This window comes from Macrobrachium nipponense, chromosome 33, assembly GCF_015104395.2.
Source record: "Macrobrachium nipponense isolate FS-2020 chromosome 33, ASM1510439v2, whole genome shotgun sequence".
In the NCBI taxonomy this organism is placed as follows: domain Eukaryota; kingdom Metazoa; phylum Arthropoda; class Malacostraca; order Decapoda; family Palaemonidae; genus Macrobrachium; species Macrobrachium nipponense.
Genome location: NC_087219.1, coordinates 56,759,957 through 56,785,364, shown reverse-complemented (window position 1 = coordinate 56,785,364; position 25,408 = coordinate 56,759,957). Strand labels below are relative to the sequence as shown.

Genomic DNA, 25,408 nt, shown 5'->3' with positions numbered 1-25,408 from the left:
AAAGTGTACATACCAGCGATAACTACAGATTAACGTGAAAATTACTTTCAAACTATAATGGACAGTTTTTTTTTTTCTACTCCGGAAATCATTTAGCTGAAGGGATCCAAAGTCGAATATTGATCTTTTGTTTCAGAACGTTGAACATCAGTGATGAAAATCTTAGCTGAAGGGATCCAAAGTTGAATATTAATTTTTGTTTCGGAACGTTGAACATCAGTGATGAAAATTTTTACTGAAATGGCTCGGATTCTTCTTGAAAATGCAGCTTATAACATACTGCTTTCCAAGAAATGCCCTCTCATGAAGGCTTCTCTTGGAAAAATACGTATAGAGTCTGCTGTTGTTCTGCAGTAGCCTTTTACAATGCTCTGTCCTCTACAATGTATCTGGTACTGTGTCTGAAATGTCCACTTACAGAGCTCAAGTGTCACTTAAAATCCTCAGGACCACTATTGAGGCTCCGATTTCTCGAAAGCCGAAAATAACAAGCGAGCTTGTCTTATACGCCAACGTACAATGTAATTTCCTTACATTCACAAGGTTTTCGTAATTTGACTAATTACAGGGTTCTATCCCGCATGCGGCATAACAATAAATCTATTTTTGACAAAGAAATATTTCGTACATTTGTAAATACATGCATTAGTGCACTTTTTCTCACTCAAATGTACATTAAAGCTCCGATCTCTCACGAGCACATAAATACTCCTTCATTTTGACCTATATTGTTTATTTTTAATTTTTACTGTTTATTTCAGCCTAATATAAATCATATTAATGAGCTGACCTTTCAAATTGACTTTTTTTTTTTTTTTTTTTTTTTTTTTTTACTGAACTGTCCAATTACTTGGTGACATCTCAAGCTGTTCTTTCTACTCACCTGCTGTTCCGAAGGGAGTTGAATTCTAGCAGGACAGCAGGTTCTGGGCCGGAGAGCCCTACGGTCGTTTCCCTGGTGCCTATGGTCATGCCCTTGCAGTTGCTCCCTTAGAAAACAGAAGAAAATTAAAGTTAGAATCAGTCCGATTAAGGATCTTGAAAAAAAAAGAGAACACAAATAAGAACTATGTACATTTTTTCACTATGAAGCTGTTTTCCATAAGAGCAGAAGGCTTCCAAGTAAAAGGAAATCTATTAACAGCTACAATCACGCTCAAACTGCTGAGTCGTGGACGAATCTATTGAGCTAAATAGTCCACATATTAGACGCATCAAACACTTACTTAGAAAACTCACGGGAAGGGTGCTGGACTTTCCAGTACGCTGTCCACCTCTTTTTCGCACGCTCTTTCTCACTTCCTGAACATTGGGGTTCCCTTGCCAAATACCTCTTTCATTCCATCTATCTATTCCCCATCTAGATCTTCCTCTCGTTCTTTTCAACACAACCAAAATGTCCGCCTCCATTCCTTTGACATGGCTGAGCCACCTTAGAAAACTACTTATCCATTCTTTTGCCCACTCCAACCATTTAATTATTCCTACAAATATAATACAGATTTCTCGCCCTTGCAATTCTTTTTAGACCACAAAGTGCTACGTAAACCAGTTCTTAAGCATTCACCTCCTTTCTTTCATCAGCATTTAACTTCCACACTTCAATTCCACAGAGGAAAGTTGGTTCAACAATCGCTTCAGACGTTCCAACATTCTGCCTGTATATATATATATATATATATAATATATATATATATATATATATATATATATATATATATATATATACTAATCTATATATACATACACATACATCTTTGTATTTACTGACAGGAATTAGTACTGGTTCCAATGCCAGTCCTTTGCTTGCAGCAAGTCTGCCTCTTTTTCTCATGTCAGGCACCTCTCACTGCCTTTCTTGAATACCAATTACCGTGAATCTCCCTCAGCCTTCTCCTAGTCTCCGAAATCTAAGTGTGCAAAAGCATGTCCTATGTTCCTTTATACAACTCACAACATTCTTCTTATATAATCAATTTCAACATAAACACATTCAGAAATATTCTTGCTCTTAGAAGCTCTTCTCTATAACGCCAGTTGAGTCAAATTTCCTTTTAGTTTCTAACTGTATTTTTTGCTCTGTTATTATTTCTTAAATCTGCTACCTTGGTTATGCATTAAGGAGACTTAATACATAACCACACCAAACTGAGAAGGATGGAATACCTCAAATTTTATTACAACCGGTAAGGAATAAATCATCCGACATCTAACACGTATTTAAAAGCATCAATGTAATATATTATTTCACTGCCTCAAACTTTTCAACTGCATAATTCTGCATCTCTCTGGAGTCTTGGGGTGTCTCTCATCTAAGGTATCTGACAAGATAAGGTATAATTTCCATTTAGCCAAAAATCCTCCCGATGCCTTGATTGTATCTCATGGAAAGTTTATCATTATATCTTTTCATCCAAGCGCTTTGCATTTGCAGTTGTTGATGGGGCTCAATACCTTCACCTGTTTTCATCTCTGGTGATGTTCCTTGGGGCTCCTTCCCCTCACTTCCTCCTCTTTATGAAGAAATTTCACAAGTTAACCTTTTAACTTGTTTATCCGTGTGGTGATAATTGAGCCCGCCACATTTCTTCTTTCTTTCCCTATTCCCACTATTGTATTGTTCAGACTCATTATCGAACTGATTTTCCTTGATCTCTAAATTTACATCGTTTGTAGCTTAGGATCCAACAAGTAAGTCGAATACAGTACGTTCAAGAGTACCTACTACTTGGTTTTTTCTCCCATCTAATTAGTTGATTAACTCGAAATTCTTGTACAAAAACAACAGTTTAAACTTGTAAATGCTTTTCAAAAATTAGAATTATTTGAGATGTCATAAGTTCTTTACATCATAACTGCTTTTAATGGCAATACACTGTTTCTTCCTGTTTGGAATACTGTTCTCATTTTGCTTTTGCCTTTATCCTGCTTTCTCGATATCTCCTTATCAGAAAAATTGATATCATCGCTGATCTTGTCTACAACCCTTTTCTCATATTATTTTTTCTTCGTTGCACGCCAATCCTGCAATGCTACCTTTACCGAAACCCTGTGCAATGTTTGCTCCTTTTCCGCTTACCTGGGAGATCCATCCTGTCATGGCCAACGGTCCATTTAGTTGTCCAACCTGCAAAAGTTAGAGGAAAATAGTGTTTACCACAGCACAGAGGGAGAACACAAGTACAGTAACTTCGATGTCGAACTGCCCACTTCTAGAGGTCATTAAATTCTCTGGTTGGTTGGTTGTTTAGATTAAGGAAACCTTTTGCCAGCAAGGTGCCTTTGTAAGTGTGGTGAAATATCGAAGGCAACAATGGGCCTGAACTGTGTACGTACACCCTATACAAACGATTCAATCCCCTTCACTGTAAACCTTTGGTCTAAATAGCATTTTCATGGATGCTAGTGTTTCTGAATTAAGTGTATAGATTAATAAAACTGCTATGCTCTTTCCCAACGTCTCTATTGCCTTAATTTGATCATAAACTGTCATTTATTTTACTTACTTGTCTTAAAAAAAAAATCCTTTTCTGTTTTCATAGGATTGAGTCCTTTTCTGTGGAAAATTGCGAAAGGACGTTTTGCACTTTTTCGTTTGGTACCCCTCTTAAAGCACCTAGGCCACTTGTGAATAGTCTGTTTAAATATTTGTGGCAAAAGAATTTATATAATCTTTAAAGATGCTTATGGTTAACAGTGTCTGCTCTAAAAAAAACTGGTCATAAAAAGAAAAGGTTCAACACCCACCCCACACACACATAGGCACGCCTATATATAATAAATATAAATATTATATAGTTTGTGTGTGTTTACGAGAACGAAGAGCTTGCCAAGGCAACAGGAAGGTATAAACTTCCTGCTATCACCACTCTCACAGCCGACGGACACTCACTTAATCCTCTAAAGTTCTCTCTCTCTCTCTCTCTCTCTCTCTCTCTCTCTCTCTCTCTCTCTCACACACAATTTCGGTGTATATCTATACTCACGTTGATGGTATATTCTGCCCGTGGATGAACGTCTGCAAGTCAGGAGAGAAACGAGACCCTGCCTGAAATTGGCGTTGAAACCGCAATATATAATTGGGTTCAAAGCCGAGTTGGAATAGGCCACGAAATATGCCGAGAATCTCCAACGACACCGAAAACCACTCCCAACGGGAACTGGGAAAAAAAAATAAAAAAAAAATAAAGAGAGATAAAGTTATAAGCTTCCATCGTTCACTTTCATTTTAAAATAAATTTAAAGGAAGAGGAAAAATGCAGGGCAATTTTGGTATTCGCCTGCGGCACTCTTTATCAAAACGTATTTTTCCTCCACAAAAACATTGAAGGATATGAAATATGAAAAATAATACTACCGAGATGTACTGAGACCCTGACACGCACATTGCAGAACTACTATAGTAGATTCACATCAACCGTGTTGATTGGCTGTCGATAGGCCAATCACAGGGCTAGAAACTCTCAGTCTCTCTCGAGAGTTCACATAGGCAGGATGTATGTTCCGCATCTCCTGAAGGATACTTTTGAAAGACGTAACCCTCAGGAGAAGTGGAACATACATCCTGCCTATGTGAACTCTCTCGAAAGATTGAGAGTTTCCAGCCCTGTGATTGGCTTATCAACTGCCAACCAGGAGCGTCGTAAGGGACTGGCCTAGACACAAGATGCACGGCTTATGTGAATCTACTATAGTTTATATGTAACCAGAGATTTATTTATCATAGGAATTCTAAGAGGTCCTGAAATACAAGTATGCATTTTTATTTCCACATGAACATTTAAACCCAAATATGGAGAAGGAACCAATCAATCTCCCAAAGGTCGTTCTCTCCTTAATATAGACCAAAGGAATGTTTGGAACACTCCTTCAAGTTAATGTAGACTATTTTCTTTGAAGAAGGGGGTGTGGAAAAGATGGGTTTGGCCAAGGAAGTCAGACAGAACTTTAAATGGATTTTTCCTAGTTAGTGACCACAAAGGGATTTCACCTGGTATATAGCCACCTTTGTGGCGTGTTTAGTACAAGCCCTTTTGGGATTACCATAAAAAACATTAGCAAAAGACAGAAAATACCATAAAAATAATGACCCTTAAGAAATATTAGTTCTGGGTACCGACCCCAGAAAACCCTTGGGATGCCTATCTAGGAAAGATCCAACTAAACTTTTGACATAAAAAAAGACGTTGTCCTTATTACCACTTAAATTGCCAAATTTTAATTATAAAACATTTCATAACTGACTTCAGTATGTCTTTCATAGCCTTATTTTCTAATCTTCACTAAACTTACTTCTATTTTCTTTATATTCAAACAGCAAGCGTGCTTATTTTAAAGATGATTTACATGTTTATTAAAGTCACACGGTCTATTCATCTAAGGCAAACAACCTCGTATCTACAGAGCTTGTGGAACAAGGAAACTTTCTAACACCAGCTGTAACCTAACACACTCACACATAAATATAAATATATACATATATATATATATATATATAATATATATATATATATATATATATATATATATATATATATATATATATATATATATATATATATAAGTAATGAAAGACCACACTTATGTAAAATGTTCATTAAAAATACATAAAAGACGGGAGCTTTCGTCTACTTGATCAGTAGACCTCATCAGCCGTACTGATTTTTCCTTTTTAAAAAATATACAAAAAAGTTCTGAAGGACAGACAGGACTCTGGAACCGTCTCCAAGGGAGATAACAACCAAAACAAACGATCTCAATCATGTTATTCCCTCGTTCAAATGTCTGGCCAAAAGACGAGCCGATCGTCGTGGTACTACCTCCTCTGTGTGTTCGGCTGTTCCCTCGTCCAAAACTTCTGCATCGGCACCTACACTGGGGGTTCTTCCTTCCAATGTCTTTTGGCCAGACATTTGAACGAGGGAATAACATGATTGAGATAGTTTGTTTTGGTTGTTATCTCCCCTGGAGAGGGTTCCAGAGTCTTGCCTATCCTTCGGAACTTTTTTGTATATTTTTTAAACAGGAAAAATCAGTACGGCTGATGAGGTCTACTGATCAAGTAGACAAAAGCTCCCGTCTTTTATGTATTTTTAATACAAATTTTATATAAGTGTGTACTTTCATTACTTCAAGACATTCCAGTCACGTTATGGTGATTTTTTGAGATATATATATATCACATAATACAGTATACATATACATATATATATATATATATATATATATATATATATATATATATATATATATATATAACATAAGCTTAAACATTCACAGTAGGTGCAAGTGATTCCAGTATATAAGAGCATACCACAGGAAAATGACAGGTCAGTACCAAGCGCCTTCTCGTATTTATTTTCACGCTCCGACGATGCGTGAATAACCACGAGCAAAGCGCTTGGCACTGACCTTCTGCCTATCATATTCCTGTGGCACTGGCCTATATATGATAATTTATATATATAATATATATATATATATATATATATATATATATATCTATATATATATATATATATATATATATATATATATATATATATATATATATATATATATATATATATATATATATATATATATATATACAGTGGTACCTCGACAAACGAAAGGCTCAACTTACGAAAAACTCGAGATACGAAAGCAAATACGAAGATTTTTTTGGCTCTACATACGAAAATAGTTCAAGTTACGAAAGGTTGTTGCTGTAAAGTCCCGAGATTCGCCTGGACCACCGAGAACAATTTTAAAACTCGCGCGCCGCCAACTGAGTAAACTCGCCATCATCCACCCGCTCTCCCATTGGTTCCTGATGCTAGTCACCCCATAAGATCCTGCTCTCCTATTGGTCAGCATCTACCCCTTGTGCTCTATGTATTCTATTGGTAAAAGGATGCTGTAAATTGAAAAACTTATTCATGCAATACATTTAATAAAAAAAAAATTAGGTAAAGATAGAATAAAGAATATAAATGAATGGTTATTATACTGTTTGGTAGTTTCAGTAGTTGAAGAGAGCTAATGAAAATTTATGGCTTACTGTGTGGTAGGAAAAGTGATTGCTTGGCGATCGTTCGGTACTCGTAACAAAGTGCTGAATGTAAACAGAAGTTTGGAAGCTTTTTTTCTTTTGTTTGATTGTTTATGATAGTTAATGGTTACTTAATACTTATTTGAAATGAGTACATGCAATACATTTAATAAAACAAATTGTGAATTAGATATCATAAAATATAAAATAAATCAGACTGCTATCATCGAAGCCAACAAATAAGTACGTATTTTCTAGAATTCTTCTTCTGTTTTAATATTACGTATATGTTTCATTATAGCTGTCAGTAACTCGGTATCTCCATTAGGTAAAGATAGAATAAAGAATAGAAATGAATGGTTATTATACTGTTTGGTAGTTTCATTAGTTGAAGAGAGAATGAAAATTTATGGCTTACTGTGTTCTAGGAAAAGTAATTGCTTGGCGATCGTTCGGTACTCATAAGTGCTGGATGTAAACAAATGGTTGGAAAGTTTTTTTTTCTGTGTGTATTAAAGTTAATGATTAATTAATGATTATTTGAAATGAGTACATACTGATTATTTATACATTTTATTGGCATATTCTAAGCTTTTAGCTTCTTAGGGTTAGATGGCAATCATAGACTAGGCTACAGTAGCAACTGCTAACATAGGCTATGCTTATTGCTAAGGGCCATATGCTAAAGTCCGAACATGTCAGTAAAAATGGGGCTGAACATTACATGCAGTTGAATATTACTCAAGTATGTACAGTATTTTGCCTTTTTGGAGTCATATTTCTTCCGTCGGATCGGCGTCGTAACCCTAGAACATGTGTTGTAAGCCTGGAAATATAATTTATTGGGGTGTTTTTGTAGGGCTTGGAACGGATTAGGCATTTTACATGTAAAATGCGGTTCAAGATACGAAAAACTCATGATATGAAGGCCGCCTCGGAACTGATTAATTTCGTATCTCAAGGTACCACTTATATATATATATATATATATATATATATATATATATATATATATATATATATATATATATATATATATATATATATATATATATATATATATATTCTTGAGGGTGAAGGGATAAAGAACGATTTTTAATATTAGTTTGTTATGCCAACGTTTCACGACAGTTGCTAGCATCGCATTTTCAAGGCTGCAGTGATTACGTAATAAAAAAAAACTTTCAAAGCGTTGCCATAAAAGAGGGTAAGAAACCACAAGTCATACAAACAGGAAAACTAAGAAATTCAATCTTCCACAAAATTACGTTCCCTTTACAAAGCGTGACATAAAAGGCATCTTATCTTGCAAACCGAAGTGAACGTGCATTGCTCCAAACTTTGCAACATTGCAACGCAGAATCCAAAACTTGAAGTATGGAGCTTAATTTCAGCAAGGAGTAATTTAATCTGGTGTTACTGAAGGAGAGAGAGAGAGAGAGAGAGAGAGAGAGAGAGAGAGAGAGAGAGAGAGAGAGAGAGAGAGAGAGAGAGAGAGAGATGAAGGCTTTCCTCATCGAGACTTCCTTTATCAATTATAATGAGTGATACATATTAGAGAAACATTTATTGTTTTGTTTCTCTCTTTCGTACCTGGCTACGACCTACAGCAGTCAATTAACCTTAAATACGCATTTCGATGCTGATGTTAACGGGGGCACACTGGTTTTCACAAAACACTAGTCATCATGTTCCGTTTTTGCCCAGAATTGAACGCAGGACTTCTCAGTTGTGTATCGGGATTGCCACTACATGGAGAGAGAGAGAGAGAGAGAGAGAGAGAGAGAGAGAGAGAGAGAGAGAGAGAGAGAGAGAGAGAGAGAGAGAATGTTTAATTATAGCTTAGTTCTTCCAATTAAGATAATTTGATATTCACAGATTCTGTCTCATTCCTAATGACGCAACATTTCAAATACTCAGCGTTTTGATGACATCTGCTCTCAATAAAAAGAAAGCCTAAAAATCTACGAAAGTAAAGTTTACTGGATCACTTGAACATGAAAGATGAAAGCGCCGTCAACGATGGAACGTATGGCAATTAAGAGAGATTTTGAAACAGAAAAAAAAGATACTTTTCATTGCAATCACAAACTGTTGTTGCAAGAGATAAAAGGTTAAACTCTCTCTGACGCAAAAGCCGGAGTTTTAAAAGCTCTAGTACAGGTGGAATCGTCAATACCATCAATGAGCTGATTTTGTCTATGCGGAATTACAGCAAAAATCTGCGTGTGATGTGGAACTGATAAAGGAAGGCGATATTTCCTATTTCGAGGCAAAATCTGCCAATATTAAATTTTTTGAGATATTTCAACACTTCGCCCAACGTGTTGAGAATGAATGCTTCAAATGATGAGTAGATATATTTCAATATTATTATAGCAATATACTTACACTATCAGAAAGTTAGAAAGGACAATATTCGAAGCTGTATTAGATGTAGCACTGGTCGTTGTTGCCTTACTTTCGCTGTTCAAATAAAAGTCACAAGTAATCGAAGACGAAAAGGAAAAGGATACAAAATATTTTCTCAATATTTTTTCGCAACGTCCATTGGGTTCGGAGAGAACGTTCAGAAGGGGAGTCTCCTCTCTTTCTGTTTGTGGACGAAATCTTAATCCGAAAGGTCCTCGGGGCGTGATGTTTTGTTCTCGACAGCATGAGCTCAGAGATGATTCCATTTCGAGCGAGAACACAAAGTATTTCATTTTTTAAATGGAAACAGTAATGCAAAGATTATTCACATAAGTATACTGAAAACATTTCTGAAAAATGAGAGCGTTTTGCTACCAGTGCTGCCAGCTAATAGTATAAAAGATTCGTAAACCCGTGTCTTTCTGCTCATTTGAAAAGAGCGTAATCGACCTTCAGTCGTATAGTTTTAATTAGAGTTTGAATGCCTTCGTAATTGGAAGACTTGAGGGATGAAAACGAAATGCAGGAGAAAGAAAACTTTAACCAGTTTGGAAAGAATTTTGAGGATGACAATATCTTTGTTTCTTAAGGACTTTGGCTCTCTGTAAGGGGGGGGGGGGGGGGGGGGGGTGAAATTCAGAGGATACCAAGACTGCGGTTATTAATATATAAACCTTGAAAATATGTTGGTACTTACTTCACTTATATGTATATGTTAACATATATATATAATATATATATATATATAGAATTACTATAGTATATTATATATATAATAGTATTATATATATATATATAGATATATGTTTTGTATATAATATATAAGATTATATATATATATATATATATATCTATATCTATATATAATAATATTATATATATATTATGTATATATACTGCATGGAAGCTACCAATGTTGCCTTTAATCTAAAATTCGCTCTACCTCAGAGTTAATATATTTTCATATATGTAAATGGGGGGGATTCTCCCCCCATTATTCATAAGGTAAGCGTGAGACACGAAACGGAAGGCAAACCACACACAACATTACACACACAGCCTCTCTCTCTCTCTCTCTCTCGGCAATCCCTCTCTCTCTCTCTCTCTCAGCAATCCCCTCTCTCTCTCTCCTCCGCTCTCGGCAATTCCTTCCTCTCTCTCTCTCTCTCTCTCCACCTCTTTCTCTCCATTCTAACAGGTAATGAAAATGAGAGAGTTGCATCATAACATTAACGTTTATTAACAAAGAATAAATAAACCAATCAATCAAGTAATCCAGTCTCACAGACTAACTCAAAAAACCCCGTAAATGTAACATGTCTGGTCACCAAAAAAGTCTACACCCCTCTGGGAATTCTTTGTCCCCCGGCATTCCAGATCCGTCTGTTTCAAAGATACAGAACACATCCCGGTAAGTACACACACAAGATTGACAGACAGAGGTTTAAATATTGGATATCATCACAAAAATGTCAAACAGATAATAAGCCACTCTTTGGCTAAAGCACTTCAACACTTACCCAAACAGCCGGACACTAAAACACTGTTAATAAAAAACTCCCCCGGTGAACGCCACGGCATCTTTGCCTGTGACTTGAAGCCCTCTGTCAAAATCCTCCCATAGGCTTGGGTATGACACTCTTAAAGGGAAGAGGCACACACGCACATACGAACACACAGTTCGTTAGCGCCTCGCAACACTAGTTGCATCCAGTTTCACAAAGGCACTTTGAGAAGAGTTCATAAAACTGTCGTGCATTGACTTGTTGAACTAAGCATTTTTATCTCACGCCATCCCCAGAAACTCATTCATCAGCTACTCTCAGGTCGTTACCTCTACACTGTTCTCCACATTCCATAGGTCACAGAGAACACATGGACAATATATTATTAATCAAAAACCCTAGGCCTTACAGATGCTCGGCCACCTAATATGCTAGCCCCCGCCTAGCAAAATTGCTTATAACACAAAACACTGGCCGGCTTAAAATAAAATATTAGTAAAACTGCATGTCTCTGGCATCATAAAATAAAGTCTGTTACTCTTATATCTCCCAATAACACAAGACGCATTTTCTCTCATATTTTCTGCATTTCTTGAATATCCCTCTTCGCTTGTCTGCAACTAGCTGCACAGACAGTAGACTGTAGCTAACTGTAGGAAGACCGAATGCCTCCCTCATTATAGAAGACTTCTCACGGCTTCTGCAGATCCCCAAAAAAACATGATGTAGAATTCTCTTGAACACCCACGTGGAAATTCTTGTAATCACCCTGGGCAACACGGCAGCAGTACTCTCTTCACGGCTGGTGGACGTCTTGCTGGCGTCGGGAAACGACTTCTTTTTTTTTTTTGGTGTGTGTTAGTATGTCAGTCAAGTCTTTGGTCAATCCAAGAAAATTAACCCAGACATACTACTTCTATCAAACAATGATCTCAAAAAGTCAGAAATACTAACTGAACGTCTCCCAATTAACTCCCTTAATATGACTACTAAATCATAAGTCATTATCATAACTCTCTAAGAAAAATAAAAACATCAAGTTCTCCAACTCAATTCTCCAAACTCACACATCAGCACACACACAACTCAGAAATCACAGCAACTCCACGAACTTCTGCACTCACATTTCAAACTCGAATGTGCTCACAAGAGAAAAAAGAAAAGACAAAATTCACAATGAGCCCAAGGAAAAAAAAAGAATCTCGTAACACCCAGACGCAAAAATGTTCTCTCAAACTCTGATATTTGAACAACCCACAAAATCAGTAAAAATCTCCAACTTTTAACAGCAAAAACCCCTTTACTGCTCAATAATTAATTACAACGAGACTTAATGTCAAACTCCCTTTACTTAAGTAACAACCCTCGAAAAATTACATCTCCCGGTAAAATCAAATCTCCCGTCCAAAAAAGAAATGCTACTTAAGCTCAATCCCCCAAATTACATCTCTCACAGGAAAAGGAAGAAAAATAAAAAAAAGGATAATCACAAGTAAATTTCCCCAACCACAAAATACATAATACATGTATAATATGCATAACTCCCGCGTGTTTCCCCTTGTAAATGCTCCATGTAAAGTTATGGAATTTGCCAGAAAGCAAACTCTCACACATGCGCTTTCGTGAAATGCTATTGTCAACATTTCCAGATATTGCGAAAATTCTGATCTATCATCATCAGAGGAAAAAAGTCAGCACACGGCTCATCACATCGCTTGTCAGCAGAAAAATCGCCCGCGGACGTATGCTCTAACAGTAGCATAAAAATTGTCTAGTCAGACACATAAGTTTGGAAACTCATGATTCTCAAAAAAAACGTCTAACAAACACATTTCACAGAATTAACTCCAGGATATGACTAATGTGTTCAAAGACTGTCTCAAAGACTTATTCTCTCAACATGACTTTGCCCCAAATTATATGCCTCCAAAATAACACACTTGTGAACATAAAAAATGCACACATCTCCAAATGACTCGTGATGCAGTAATGTCATTCGCCTCTAAATAGTCACGAAACCAAAAAAGAGAACCACAGAAATCTTCTTTTGTCTCGAAAAAAAACTCAATAACCACAAAAAAAAGGGTCACCCGCCCAAGATTAATTCCAGCTCCATTATGAGACACCATATTAATAATAACACCACTCCGGTTACAAAAATATTTCCTCCATTTGGTTAATAACCAACCCCCTTATATTATTCTCTTATTTCTCCAATAGCCACATGTTAATAAAAAAAAGACACCACTCCAAGAATAGAGAATAATCACCTCTATTTCGGCAAACACAAAATATTTACCTCTATTTCCCCAATAATTCCATGTGGAACAAAACAAGGCTCCAAAAAATATATCTCCAAAAAATGTGCTCTCAAGGCAACTAACTCACACACTCACAAATATTGCCCCATAATCTCCAAATATGTGTCTCCATTTGCAACAAAGATGGCTGCAAAATAATGGAACTAAACATAGCTCGTACCACATTGGCAAATATCAAAAATGGCCAAAAATATATCTCCCATATATTATACCTCAAATATAACTCCAAAATAATATATACCTCCAATTATAACTCCAAATATATCTCAATTATAACTCCAATTCTCCAAAGAATAACTCAATGTTATAGTCAAAAACTATAAAAACTCTCTCCGTTTAGCATAACTGCTAAAAAAAGGCAAAAACTCGGCAAATAAAACTGTCTAGAAAATTCTAGAAAAAATCACCCATGTGCCACAAGTCATTATAACAGAACTCCAAATACACAGAGTCTAAGCAAAGACTTCTCCATATGCACTACGACATAAGTCACTAGAAAACTTAACCAAGTTTCCTATCTCTCACAAAGTTGTCACAAATACAACAAAGGTATTGTGCAAGAAAACTCACAATTTCTGGAACACAAATATCCAGAGAAAAAATGTAGTGCCACTACGTATGCATTCAAAAAATTCTCCCATATATTTCACTATAGCATCAAATAGCTGAAACACGAACACGTTCTCGAACAATGACTCTAAGTCACGAACTGAGATATTAAAAAATATTCACACCAACTGGAGAAAAAATAAATTCAAATTCACCCATTGGTAAAAAAAACTTGTGTCAGCGATGGCTAACTTCCAAAAAAGGAGAAAAGAAAAATCAACGGCCTTGTTCACTATCTCCCGTAACTCACCAGAGGTCAAGCAACTATCTGCTGAACTCATAAAAAAAAAGAGGAAAACAAAAGAAATAATGTGTTGTTAGTTCCTCCCAATATTAAAAAAAGATTTCACCTCCCTTGATAGCATTAAAACGCCCACGTATTAGTATAAAAAAAAAAATCAGTATCAGAAATATCATTATCACAAAATCACCAAAAAAAAAAAATTGATATCATCAAAATCATAAGTATCAGAAAAAAAAAATCACTAATGTTAATGCTTGTCCATTCTCCAAAAATTCAGCAAAAAATTCAGCAAAAACTCAGCAAGATTCCACACAATTCACCAAGATTCAGCCAGATTCATCAAGATTCAGCAAAACTCATCCCCGTGAATCACTAAAATATTCTCCAAAGTTACAAAAACTCAACAATTAATTAACACAAGACTTCTCCCATTAATTCATTGTAATAATTCTCCTTGAATAATTATCTGTAATAATTATAGAACAATCTCCCATGAAATATCTCAAAACTCTCTCGCAAAACAAGTCTCCCGTAATGATAATTATACTTAAGCAACCCTCCCGTAACACATCTCAAGTATAATGATTATCAATAATAATAATAATAATAACTCTTCATAGCAACAATTCTCTTGCAAAAATCTCAAGTAAGGGTGAATTCAAAATAGCTTACACTAGTATTGCTGAATCTTATGGTATACCACCATTTCTACACCCACACAATCAACACCATTTACGGCACCGGGCATTAGCATACATCACCACTCGACACCATTTTCAAAGTAATCTCTCCAACACAACAAAAAATAATAATAATCTGTGTCTCCCCAATATATTTGTGTCTTCGAAAGCACAAGGAAAACATACACCCATACAATGCATTTCAATTCTCTTTTTAATTGCTTTTCTCTTCATCCAAGAGGGGAAAAAATCTCTTTTCTAAAAAAAAGACTCTACGGGCGTTTCACTTCATCAACTAATCAATCAGCTGATATCTTAGCATCCATGGTCAAGGCCAAACCCATCCCCAACACAAAGAAAAAAAAGGAAAAGGGGGAGTTCACCCACACTGAGAAAAAACAATTTCTCCCCCCCGTGAGAACAACCCCTCAGTCAAGCGGCAGAACAGCCCAAGGCATACACAGTAGTACCCCCATCTCCCCTTGAACAGTGTCTGAGGACCCCTTCTCAAGGTATACACTAGTGCCCTCCCCTGCACTATCTCTCGAGGGAGGCCAGTAGTACCCTCCATGCAACTATCCCCCCGAGGGATGCCAGTACCCTCGCAATGCAACGCGCCTCTCTGCAGAAATGTGCTGAGCCCGTAAAATTGTGGCCGCTCTGTGTCTCTAAGCCAGATATGCTTATCTAAGCACAGTTCACATGCATAGAAAAATACACCCCTATGTTTTAAACAAAGACGAATGCATACGTCTATTATAAACACGTGCAAATAAAGAAAACATGTCACTATGGGGCAAAGACAAGAAAAATTTTTGACCTCTTGAACCAATCCCATAACCCTGAAATATTTAAACAAAAACCCTCTCCCTTTGATAAACAATAGTTTTTTAATACTCACCACTCCATAATGGGAACAAAAGGAACTCGAAATTCTCGTAAAACACGTAAATCTCGTCGGCACAATACAAACGCGATCGGCGAGATGACACCTAGCAACTGTCACTTACAAACCAAACTGAGTTGCTCTCACGACTCCCGCCCTGAAGAATCTCGGTACGAGCAAATTTGATGACCCTAATAGAAATTTCTTTCCTCATCCCCCCATCCCACGGACGGATATTTTCTCTACCCCCTTTCACTTAGCAACCGAGATCTAACAATTTAACAATTTTCCACAATCCCACAAAGCTTTGTCGTTCGAAAACTATCGCTAAGCCACAACCCGTTTTATTTTCTAACTGGCCACCCATATCTCTACATTGGCGTTCCTAAGCATAGAAAAGAAAGAAAACCTTTATACCCCCTCTTAACCGCCTGGAACCACTGTAAATGGGGGGGATTCTCCCCCCATTATTCATAAGGTAAGCGTGAGACACGAAACGGAAGGCAAACCACACACAACATTACATACACAGCCTCTCTCTCTCTCTCTCTCAGCAATCCCTCTCTCTCTCTCTCTCTCGGCAATCCTTCTCTCTCTCTCTCTCTCTCTCTCTCTCTCTCTCTCTCTCTCCACCTCTTTCTCTCCATTCTAACCAGTAATGAAAATGAGAGAGTTGCATCATAACATTAACATTTATTAACAAAGAATAAATAAACCAATCAATCAAGTAATCCAGTCTCACAGACTAACTCAAAAAACCCCGTAAATGTAACATGTCTGGTCACCAAAAAGTCTACACCCCTCTGGGAATTCTTTGTCCCCCGGCATTCCAGATCCGTCTGTTTCAAAGATACAGAACACATCCCGGTAAGTACACACACAAGATTGACAGACAGAGGTTTAAATATTGGATATCATCACAAAAATGTCAAACAGATAATAAGCCACTCTTTGGCTAAAGCACTTCAACACTTACCCAAACAGCCGGACACTAAAACACTGTTAATAAAAAACTCCCCAGGTGAACGCCACGGCATCTTTGCCTGTGACTTGAAGCCCTCTGTCAAAATCCTCCCATAGGCTTGGGTATGACACTCTTAAAGCGAAGAGGCACACACGCACATACGAACACACAGTTCGTTAGCGCCTCGCAACACTAGTTGCATCCAGTTTCACAAAGGCACTTTGAGAAGAATTCATAAAACTGTCGTGCATTGACTTGTTGAACTAAGCATTTTTATCTCACGCCATCCCCAGAAACTCATTCATCAGCTACTCTCAGGTCGTTACCTCTACACTGTTCTCCACATTCCATAGGTCACAGAGAACACATGGACAATATATTATCAATCAAAAACCCTAGGCCTTACATATATGTTAACTGAAGGGGAATTTTTAGTTGATAATAATTTCGTCGGCTCCCGGGGAGCCGACGAAATTATTATCAACTAAAAATTCCCCTTCAGTTAACATATATGAATATATATTAATTCTGAGGTAGAGCGAATTAGATATTAAAGGACATTTGTAGTTTAATGCGTATATATGAATCACGGTGATGAGATCAGACTCATATATATATATATTATATATATTATATATATATATATATATATATATATATATATAATAATATATATATAACTTACCCACTTTCATTCAGTTTTCCTTACCCGTCGCTAAAGGTTGGCCGACGGTCCTTAGGTTTTAAGTATTTATATAACCGGATTTCTTCAGCCGTTTTACCATTTTATGATTTATTAGCATTTTAATATTGCATCTCCATAAACTGTATTTATTAACAAATGTAATAAAATAGTATTATGAAACGCCCGTATAACGAATGATGTTGACATTTGTATGCTCCTTCGTCATAAATACATACATACATACATACATTCATACATACATATCATATATATATATATATATATATATATATATATATATATATATATATATATATATATATATATATATATACAGGGTGTAACACAAGTTTATGCAAATATTTTGGGAAATGAATGAAAAAGTCATTCTGAGCAGAAAATGTTTTATAAACATTTGCATTTTAAGGCTTTGTTTGTCAGTGAATTGAATTTTTAAAATAACCGTAATCATTAAACAGGCAAGTAATCGTTGGTGGGGTGAATAATCAGTATCAAATTCCTTATTAATTTTGAGAGCAAGTAAATGGAGACACTGGGAGCCAGTAACTGGAGACAATGCCTTACATTATTCCAGTAAAGTGGAATAAGCGGATATGAGGAATTTTGAGGATGACAATATCTTTGTTATGGGATTTGCAACAGTTCAATTTCTAGATAACACGGCTGTGAACTCTACTATTATAAAAAAAAAAAAAAAAAAAAAAGGAAATAGGCAATTAGGCCGATGTGAATATGATACCTCCAGATCTAATGTATTCTTTACATACTGAATAAAAGGGAAAAAATGCATGCACAACTGAAACCTCCCTCTCAGTCAATGATACTCACTGGAATCCGATATAGAAAAAAGAAAAGCTAGCCGAATGGAATCTCCCCTCCATCAAAGATAGGCCTATTCATTACACAGAGACCAAAGATTTAAAATGTATAAAGAAAACCTCTCCTTCTCCATCAAAAGTATTCATCACACACCAGTTTAAAGAAAAAATCATGTCTAATATTCAATAATTAAAAGAATAGCAATCCAGTTGCCCACTGTGCTTTATCAACAAGCAAACCGCCCCCCCTCTCCCCATCCCAAACTACTCACTACAATATCCCACTATGATAACGCTATATTAATAAATTCACCTCACCGGCAAATGAAGCCTTTAAATTCATATGTTTATAGAACATTTTTGACTCAGAATGGACCTTTTTCTTCACATTTTCCCAATATATATGTATATATATATTATATAATATATAGATTAGGGTATATATATATATATATATATATATATATTATATATAAGTATGTAAATGTATGTATGATATATATATATAATATACATATATATGTATATTATATATATATATATATATATATATACCGTATGTATGTATGTGTATAGTATTATATATATATATTATAATATATATTAATATATATTTATATGTGGTGTGTGTGTGTGTGTATGTATGATGTGTATATATATATATACTATATAGGGATATAATATATATATATATATATATATATATATATATATATATATATATATCATAATACCCACATCATTGTTTATTATGCAATTCACTATACCCCAGGAATAACTTTTACACCCGAGGGAAACTGTAATTGATAAGCGCTTCGCCACCATTATTGGAAAATCACTGTACATATTTCTTCCCAAATCAGGAAACGGTTCCAAACCCACGGGTGACGAAACACTTAACAACCATAATTCCTCTTGAGAGTAAGTTATTCCCAAGGCATAGTGAATTTGATATTAAAGGATATCTGTGGCTTAATATCTAAGAATATAAAAATATCACGAAGTAAGTAGAGAACATTCACACACACATTTATCTATATAAATGATATAATTAGGCTTATATACATATATGAGTGCGTGTGTGTAAAGCATTCAACCCGCAAATAAAAAGAACATGCACATCATATTCATTACTCACCGAATTGTTATTAGCACGGACGAAATCGTATAGAATGATGGTCTGGAGAGGTGTCCAGCAGAGCACGAAGATGATCAAAACCACAGACACCATTTTGACCACTTTCTTCTTCGCTCTGGTGGCTGTGTGACGGGCGGGAGCTGAGTGCTCCCCTGGGAGTCGTGACATCCACAGCCTCCACACAACCAAGCTAAGGAGGAAACGGATTAGTAAGGAGAGAGAGAGAGAGAGAGAGAGAGAGAGAGAGAGAGAGAGCCTCCAAGATTCTCAAGGCTCCTAGGAGATAGAAGCAGATGAGTAAATAATGCCCCAAGCTCTCTCAAAAAGATTTGAAGGAGGAGATTATAAATGTTTTCTTTATATTTATAGGCATCACGGGTCTTCTGGCACAGAAGACTTGGAAAGTTTTTCTATACTCATTTATTTACCTATCTGTTTTACCATTAAGTTATTTGTTCATAATTATTAATAATACTCATTATAAATGTTATTTATTGCACTTAATCAAAGCAAAATCTGCTCTTGAACCTGACAAAAGGCCATGAGGTTTGCGACAATACTGCTGAATTCACGCACTAATCATAAAGTTTGCAACAGAAGTCTATACCTATCAGAAATACCTGAAAATATAGGTATATACATCAGTAAGCAAATAGAAAGCATCCTTTGACATCAAGTGAATAAATTCTTCGGGGGAAATGAAGTGAAATCATCAGGTTGGGACCTCACCTATAGTTGATGAACATCACTGCCACAGGTAGGAAATAGAGAGCGATGGTAAGGGCCACGTAGAAGACCTTACGTGCATCGTAAGTGATCACACACTGTTCCAGTTTTGGATCGAAGTGCTTCTCTGTCGGCCAGAATTCGTCGCACTGCCATGAAGTGAAGTTGGCCCACTGGGGAGAGCAAGAACTAGGTCAGCTGTAGGCTTTTACCAAGTGGAGTTAATCCTATGAGGGAAGCAGAACATTTTAACACGAAGATAGTAAGAGAAATGAATGGGAAAACGGTGCACGCAAGAAAGTAGGAGAATTTAGGTCATTATGCCAAGTAGTATCAATGAAGAGAAGTAAGCCCACTGAAGAAAGTAAAACCCTATAGGACAGTTGTAAAGGAGTTTGGCCGTTGCGAAGTATAGTTAGCCAACTGAGGAAATTATCCCTTTCATGTCCAACTGACGTAATAGTACGTAAAAATACTCTATCCCCTATCTATCCAACTGACGTACATGTACGTAAAATTTACCGAAATTTTTCGTACGTGTGGTAGGGGCATTTTTTTTTTATTTTCGGACAAGTAGCGATTCCCATAGGCTAGATCATACCTTGGACCGTGTATCTCGGGTATCAATACGCCAGCAAAGTAGTTTCTGTACTGCGCATGCTCAAATCCCTGGCGTAGTAAAATTCTCACAATGAAATCAGCTGATCGCACCTACACTTCCCTCTCAGTGACCCCAAAGCCATTTTTCTTAACTCTCCCTTTATTCTTCAACTTTTCCTCTACATTTTCGTATATTTACAAAGTAATTTCTATGAAAAATAACCGAGATAGGGCTCTTCAAAAAATTTTTATTCTAGCAATAAATGTTGACAACGGTAAAATTTTTTTTCGTTTCGATCAATTTATAATGTCAAAATGAAACTGTTGCCGTATCCAAAGCCATTTTTCTTGACCTTCCCTTTATTCTTCAAAGTTTCCTCTACATTTTCGTATATTTACAAAGGAATTTCAATGGAAAATAACCGAGATAGGGCTCTTCAAAAAAAAAACAAATTTCTAGCGATAATTCTCACTATGCGCCGGGCAGAGCACTATGTTTCTTATCCTCTTTTTTATCAATTTTTTCACAGGCTGGACTTATTTGTTTTCTAATGATTTATATGTCGATATTTAGGGAATTTTATTGGCTTTCTCATAAAAAATAATTAATTCGCCTGACTTTCATAGTTTTTGGGTTAGAAACGAAAATATAAAAAAAAGTAAAGACTCTTATTCTGACTATTCCACCATAAAATACTAACATTTAGAAAAAAAATGAGAGCAAAATGGACATTGTTGGCATAAAATTTATATTTTTATTAAATTTTCAAAATAATTTTTTCGCACTGTCGAGCGCTCCCAGACACCTCGGATATCTGGGGACACACTGCTCAAAACTAAGCGGATATGAAAGAGTTATGAGACTATACTCTGTTTTTTTCCATCTGTCCGTCTGTCTGTGGTGTTTGCGCATGGTAACACTGCGTCTCGGTCTTTAAATAATATCCTATTTCGTATATTAACGGTGTAATTCGCATTCAGTAAATTATTAAAACACTTTTCAGTTGCAAATGTACACCCGGCTATCCTTTTATTTACCTAAAACTTACACATAGCGTAACTATTTAAAGCCCGGGACGCAGTGTTACCATGCGCGACCACCACAGGCGGATGGACAGATGGAAAAAAACAGAGTATAGGTCACACTGTATACAGTAGGCTTTCGCTTTGTGAATTCAAAACACCAAGAGAAGTAAGAAACTTGGATAACATGCAAAGGAATACGTTTTCATGGCGTGAAGTCAGTCCACTGGGAAAGTGAGGAGACTTTCGGTTACCCATGGCATAGGCCTTCATGAAGTCAAATCATAACACTGAGGACAGTAGGTTACAAAGCCTTTCCTGACATTAAGTTACTGGACTGAGAAAATTAATAAACTGAAAGGGAAATGTAAAGTAGTTGTAGGCTTTCATGAAGCAAAGTCAGCCCTGTAGAGAAGGTTTTCAGGAAATGAAGTTTGGTCAATGGGAGAAGTTGAGACTTAGGCCATATGCTGAGGGGAAGCTTTCAGCCGCATAAGCCATTTCAAGAAGGCAAGAGATTGACGGTCACATGTATGGAAGAATAGGCTTTTGTGGAGTGCAGTTACACTGATTATGGAAAGGAACAATTAAACAAAGCTCTAAAGCGAACGCCTTCATTACATAGCGACGTTTCGGTTTCAACACACAAAGCCATTTTCAGTCTGAATAGACAACACCAAAACATAAGAAATGTCACACTCGAGAATAAAGAAGGTATTCAAAAAATGGTCCACTTAAACTACTTCAGTGTCAAATTATACTAGTAATAAAGTAAAAAAAATAATGGATTAAACTAATACAGTTCAAAGAATCGATATATCCATTAAAACTGAGTCAAATAAAATAAAATTCAAGATGACAAAAACAATAACAAAAATACACTGAAGCAAAATTAAGCATAGCTCTAAGAAACATATCCATAACAACCGCCCCCCACCCCACAAAAAAAAAAACAATTGTGCAATAGATAACGTAACTTGGTATCTGAAAAGCAAGAGGAGCTGGAAAATCAGTATATTATGGAAGACTGATCTTGGTTAAGGTTTTGAGGTGTTACTTAAGTTTGTGAATACATATCCATTCTAAAATCCTTAAATCTGCTAAGTTTGAATAAGTATATACAGTTGTCGGATTTAAGCATTTTAGAATCACAAACTTATGGTACAACTCAACCAATATCAATCTTCCTTTCCTTTATCCATAATAAACTGATTTTCCAGCCGCTCTCGCTGTCCAGTCACCAGGTTAATTTGTCTCTTATATAAGTTATCTTTGTTTTTCTTAGTTTTTTTGTGTTCGGTTTTATGGATGTTTCTTTGACCTGTGTTTAATTCTGACCTACGCAAATCTTTAATAATCATTTTTTCTCGTCTTGAAGTTCATTTTATTTGACTTGGTTTTATTGACTGCTTTAATTAATTGAATTGTGTTATTTTAAAAGTTTTTTTAATACTTATTTTATTCTCGAGTGTTAACTTCCTGTGAATTGTAATTTATTAGTATACAATCTTATGCTTTGGGTCTCTTTGCCTCTATTTAGGTTGAAAATGGCTTAATAGCTGAAGCCGAAACGTCCGCGTGTAATAAAGATGTTCGCTACAGTGCTTGGTTGGCTATTCCTGATGAGGATCAAATTCCATTGGAATCAATCTCTAGCAACTGTACTTGGAAATGAATTGGTTTACATTAAATGGTTTTATTCTACTGTTGAATGTTAGAGACCTTACAACATATATGCCAAGGATACAAATCTACTCGGCAAGGATACAGATCTCCAGCTGTTTAAACGTGTTTAGATTCATGAAAAAAAGTTAGCTCACTCAGGAAAGTTATGGGGTTTTAAGGTGAGTTTACACTAGGCTTCACCCCACGCTGCATGCGTAAGACTCTTCACCAATTCCTCCTAAATTCTTGTTAGCCCCACCTACTGGACTGCTCATTGGGGTGACTTAGTGGTGTGGAGTGACTCTTGATGAGCAGTCCAGTAGGGGCTAACAAGAATTTGGGAGGAGTTGGTGATGAGTCTTATGCATGCAGCGTGGGGTGAAGCCTAGTGTAAACTCACTTTTATGCAGTGAAATTAGTCAACAGGAGCACAATCCAGACACTTGAAAACACTTATGGAACTCAGAGTTATGAACCTCCGGCCGTTTAACTTCATTTCATGAAAAAAAAATCCATAAGTTAAGTTTTTCTGTTCCTTCCTGATTAAACATAATTATTACCATCACTGACTAATTTTAACTGGTTATCCAACTACTTTGAGAGAAACTGGTATAAAGTTTCTATTTACGGGACATTTAGCAACAAAAAATAAGCCTTCATATTTGTTCTGCCACACTTTATTTTGTTATTCAAAAAATCATTTATTTGTCATTTTGCCTGATATTGCTATCTTTACCACTTTTGTTCCTTCTAAACGATTCTGTGTCCATTTCTCCATCGTATTCCTCTAGGTGTTTGGCTTATAAATGATGGGACAGAATTCTTTCGTATGGAAGTTCTATACCATATCTGATAAAATCACGTAGATTTAGAATGGAATGGAATAGAACGAAATATAAACCATAGACCAAACAAAGACTAAGGACTGGAACATAGCTATGAGGTCATGCAGCGCTGACAGGGAAATTGAGAATAAAAAGGTTTGAAAGATATAACCGGATGAAAACCTCAAAGCAGTTGTACTATGAAATAATTGTTGGAATACGGTGGAAAGATAGAAAACAGAGAATATGCAATGAGGTGCAATAAAACGAATGAAAAGGGGTTGCAGCTGGGGGCCGAAAGGACGCTGCCAAAAATCTTAAGTAATGCCTACAGTGCACCAAGTGAGGTGTACTGAGGGTACTATCCCGCTAAGGGGACGTATATTTGAGAGAATAAATGTGAAGCCAACCACGAACAAATCTCTCCAATGTAAAATGACTTCGCTTCTCAAAGGAGACTCGAACAATGTAATCTGTCTTCTATTCCAGATGATTGGATGTTCGCATTTTCCGCGTCTTCTACGTTTTTGAAAAAGTTGCGAAATGGACCCCTTTTTTCCAGTTTTTATATCCCAATAGGTTAGGAAGGTCAGTGGCTGGAAACGTTAATTTGCACTGGAAAATATTTCCGGGGGCTATAAATTCCCAATTCTCAATGGAACAGAAAGTCATAAAACCACTTAAGCAAGAACGGGAAGCCTCGTATGCAACCGAAAAAAAGTAAAAACTGTGTAGAGAAACAAAAAGCTTTCTAATTCTAGTTTTTATTTTGGATGCTAAGGCCATTTCTACAACAATGTGCGCAATTTTCATATTTCTGATTATTATACTCACAACAAACTATTGCTTTATTCAAAAGGACTTTCATTGTGGAAATAACTGAATTCTAGACTGTTTTCACTGAATTTTATAAACTGCAATTAAAGCCAATTAATATAAATGAAATCATCTAGCATATGTAAACTGGACGTTTGTAAAGTGTAAGCTATCAAATGGGCATTCAGAATACTAAGAGGAAGCAATAATATAGATAGATAGCTCTAAGCAGACCCCCACCCCGCCTCCTTCAAAAAAAAAAAAAAAAATATTTCTGCTTGTCGGGCAGGTTTCAAAATTATCCCTGTTTCCAAAAACCTACAACCAACGAACTGTTAAAAAGGCGATTGCCACTTCCTCCGGGGTTAGATCTCATTCTCGTCCTAAAATGAATTTGATCATTTCCATAAACTTTGAGTAAATAAGGACGACCGTTGT

At 36.2% G+C, this 25,408-nt stretch overlaps 1 protein-coding gene across 1 annotated transcript in view; it reads right to left on the bottom strand.

Moving 5' to 3' along the window:
- The window catches only part of LOC135202869 (galanin-like G-protein coupled receptor npr-9), a 188,162-nt gene that overhangs the window by 41,417 nt on the left and 121,337 nt on the right, over positions 1-25,408 (bottom strand). The window contains 6 exon segments of the mRNA XM_064232324.1: positions 884-989; positions 3,080-3,127; positions 3,987-4,160; positions 19,061-19,157; positions 19,317-19,506; positions 20,046-20,215. Of these exon segments, the coding sequence (XP_064088394.1) occupies positions 884-989; positions 3,080-3,127; positions 3,987-4,160; positions 19,061-19,157; positions 19,317-19,506; positions 20,046-20,215 (785 nt within the window).